Source organism: Arctopsyche grandis, chromosome 5, assembly GCF_051622035.1.
Source record: "Arctopsyche grandis isolate Sample6627 chromosome 5, ASM5162203v2, whole genome shotgun sequence".
NCBI lineage: Eukaryota > Metazoa > Arthropoda > Insecta > Trichoptera > Hydropsychidae > Arctopsyche > Arctopsyche grandis.
The window spans coordinates 1563801-1567756 of NC_135359.1; the positions used below are offsets into that span (position 1 = coordinate 1563801).

Sequence of the window (3956 nt, forward strand, 5' to 3'; positions counted from 1 at the left end):
TCGCTGCTAAAAATAGAATATAAGTAATATTTTGATAAACAGGTACACAAATCGGTGGCATGTGAATCGGTGAACTTTGGCGTTGAGCTTTCTCACAGACCTGCTGCGCCATTGTTGCCGAAGAAAGCTCTCAAAAGGCATCGCTTCTGTCCTCTTTTTTCTCATTTTTTCTTTGACTAGCTTTCCAACAATAGCCGAGGACTATATTAAAATGTATTCAACGACGCATCCGTGAATGATGGAGCACCGCGTTAAATAAGTTTGACGGACATTTTTGTTTCCGCGCGCAAAACCTTCCTCACGGACCGTTACAATGGCCTCAATGACAATTGATGAAAAAAATCACCAGAAGATTGATTCACAGCTATATACATACATACATACAAATATCTTTCTTTACACACACACATACATCTTATTTGTGAAAGTGTTAATCTCGCACTTTATTGATTTTTTTATAGATGGACAATTTACTCGAACGAAAAGGTTCCTTTTTTTTAATATTCAATGAAGACATTGAAGATTACGACGAACCATTTTCGCACGCGCTCTTATCGTCTCTTTAAGGATGTCTTAATGGGATTTCGCTGTTTGCTATCCTAGTTTTTTGAATCTCCTAGACGTCGAGACATCAATGTTTTTACACATAATGCGATAGCGCTATCGAAAATTGCGAAATAATCAACATTTTACCGTTGAGGGGTAACAATGAAGCCGCTTCGATAAGCGTTATGACTATGAGCTGGCTTTTAATTAAATATCTTAGATATGTGAACTTTTTTCTTTTTTTTTTGTACGAAAGGGTACACTTTAAAAGCAGGAGATAAACATTCAACCTTTATATATTTTTTTGTCGTTTGCAGGTACACATAGGTAGGTCTATCCCTTATTGTTACACACATCGCGGAAGCGATCTGCTTCGAAGGAGACGAAGCTACACAAGTGAAATATTTCCATTGAAATATAATATACGAAGTACGAAGAATGATTTTTATTGCGATTCTCGACGAGTTGTCGCTTTAAAACTCTCAATTAAGGCAGGGGATATCTCTCTCTTTTCGTCTCATATTAAATTCGCGCTTAACAATGCGCTTCCGCTCTTCGAATGTTTGAAGAGGCCCTCGTCGGCGTTCTGAAAAACGGTAATGACGTATAATTGTGACGGGAAAAAGTGTCGGATCGTCTCAAAAAGACGTCTAATAAATTCACTGACAAAAAGCTCAGAAGGCTTTTTAATGACGGCGGATCATAAGCGAGTCGCTTAACGAGCTCCAAAAAATGTGTAACTTTTCAGCTTAGGTAATTGAGTATTCAATTTTGCGATCGTGGCATCGGTTGTGATCAAAGGATGAATAAAATTTATAATAATTATGAGTTTCCACATGTATTATACATCGATTAATCGTTAGTCGTTTTATTATGATACTTTAAGTTTACCTTTGAGTAGACCGGGGTTTAAAGATGCGTCTCGAAGCCCCGGCCTGTTTGTAATTTATTAAGTATTTACCAAAGCTAAATGATCATATTATTTTAATACCGAGTTTATTTCTGTCTATGAAGCAGTTCCGTTATTGTAGAATCTTTATCATGAACAATGTCTGGAACAACGTAGAATGACTGAATCCAGTGTCTATTGATTTGTAAAATGACGATAATTTTTGATAAACAACATGTCATTCCTTAAAAAAGATCACAGCATCAATAAAGAATTTGAATGGTTGAAATCAAATGATCACTGCTATCTTTAAGTTATCATATTTTACATACTTACTTATCTTCAACTCTTATATTAAATGTAACACAAAAATTATGAATATTTTTTGAAGTAACTTTCGCTTGATTATAACGAAGTGTAAATTTTTTTTGAAATGTCTGTTATTAAATAATTTCGAGTTATTTTCACACTATTTTCAAGATGATACAATAAATATGTATGAATGTATTATTATTATTATTTTTAGTATGATAGGTCTTGTGCTTCGATGGTTATACCTGTGAGAAATTAAGAGGAAAAAAAAGATGATATAGTAGTAGTAGGATCGGAAGAATTCACAGATACACGATTATGGTCAGTTATCGTCGTTGCATCTCCATTATCTGTAATCTGTAACGTTTTCGGCCCAATTCAAAGCCGGATTCTAATTGGATCTTTTGTACTTACATTATCCAGAAGTGACAGGCGACCACCAGATAAAATTACTCAGTACTTGTTTTTCAAAGCCCACGCGTGAAACACACTATAATAATATCGTAAACGATCACCGACGATAGTGAAACGCATATAATCCGGAAAAAAATCCCAACTCTGATTCCGAAGAGATTGAACCGGTTCTATTATTATATTATAAAATTTAAAGACTGCAATTACACCATAGGCACACATATGTATATGTTCACACAGAAATATATGTAATTTAATAAATAAAATAAAAGTGAAGAGTATATTTCAACTATTTTATTAGTCGACTGCAACAAATGGCATTCGTTTCATCATAATAATAATAATAATAAAAAATAACTTAAAACTTACAAATATAAAAATGGTTCTATCAAACATTGAATCGATTCATAACTTACAATACTGACTAGATAACAAGCGAATAACATTATTTTGTACAGGAATAAACCACTTTGATAGTGATTGCATTGACTCGACGACGTCTCATCTTCCACTCGTCACAATGGCACAACGATAAAATTTTAACTGTAACAAGATAAAATAACAAAATTATACATTTGATCCAGAAGTGATTTACTTTTAATAAAAAAATATATAAAAATTTACCTGTATGTTATTTCTGTTGCCACCAAGATATGACGTCGAGAAGTTCTTCGTCCATGGGATTGATAGGTGCGTCGTATTTATCAATGGGAAAACAGTTCATGGTGTATCCGGAAATCCCGGAGGAGACTTCTGAAGAAAAAGACGGCGCTGGAGATGCTGAAGATTCCGAACAAGGAGGAGTTTGATCTAATAAATAACCGTGATCCAATCTTTGCATGTCTTGACTCGTCGTCGCCGCATAGTATGCGTTATTTTCTTGATTTTCATTTTTGTCATCGCTGCACAGTTCCAAATTTTCATCACTTTCGTCCAAGACTTGCTGGAGGTATCTGATGTATTCCACGACCATTTTGAGTGTGTCTACTTTGCTCAGCTTTTTACTTCCGCCTCTTGCGGCATTTGATGAAAGTGCTGCGACCACTGCTGGTGGTAGATGTTTCCTGAGGGCTGCAAATCCGTCGTTGACTTGTTTGACTCTGTTCCTTTCCCTGGCGTTTCTTCTGATGATGGAAGCCGATTGGTATCCGGAGAAGGGTTGTTTGTAGGTGACTTTCTTCCGGCACCTCATCAGGTCTGGCTGTTGTTGATGGTTCATCTTGGCCGGTGCTGGAGCTATGGGGATCGCTCTTTTGTCGGTTGCTTTCGCAGGATGATGGCTCTGTTGCTGTTGGTATCCGTTTGGCACGATAACACAGTTGTTCTGTCCGTTGGGTAAAACGTGAATTTCGTTCAACATGATACTTGTGTGTGTGTGTGTGTTATTTTTCTTGTTTGACTTCTTCGATCGTATGTATGTAGCACTCGAGTTACGCGTTCGTTCTGTTACCGGTGCACGCTCCGCGGCGGCTGCAACCGGAATGAGCCCTACTCGGTTCAGACCCTATATTTTGTAGAAAAATGCTTCGGTCGAAGGGACCGGTGTGCTCGAGGTATTTTTTTTTTTTTTTTGGTTCGGTTCGGGTTGAAAGAGCCGGCGAGTCGAGAGCTCGCTTCGTATGAGACGTAACAGCTCTGGTGGACGGACGCGTGTGCGATTCATAAACAACGCTCGAAAGTGAAAATTAGTCTAATCGAAATGACGAAAAATATCGCCAATAACACCCAAGTACCACCTGTTGATTTTGCGATAGCGATTTAGTCGTAGGAAAATATTGTATTACAACCCCTCGAA

General features: G+C 37.1%; 1 protein-coding gene across 1 annotated transcript; it reads right to left on the reverse strand.

Annotated features, from left to right (window-relative positions):
* Positions 1 to 2792: 2792 nt before the first annotated feature.
* On the reverse strand, positions 2793 to 3521 carry LOC143911990 (achaete-scute complex protein T3-like). The gene has a single exon (XM_077431094.1). The coding sequence runs from the start codon at positions 3519 to 3521 to the stop codon at positions 2793 to 2795; it is 729 nt and encodes a 242-aa protein (XP_077287220.1).
* Positions 3522 to 3956: the final 435 nt, after the last annotated feature.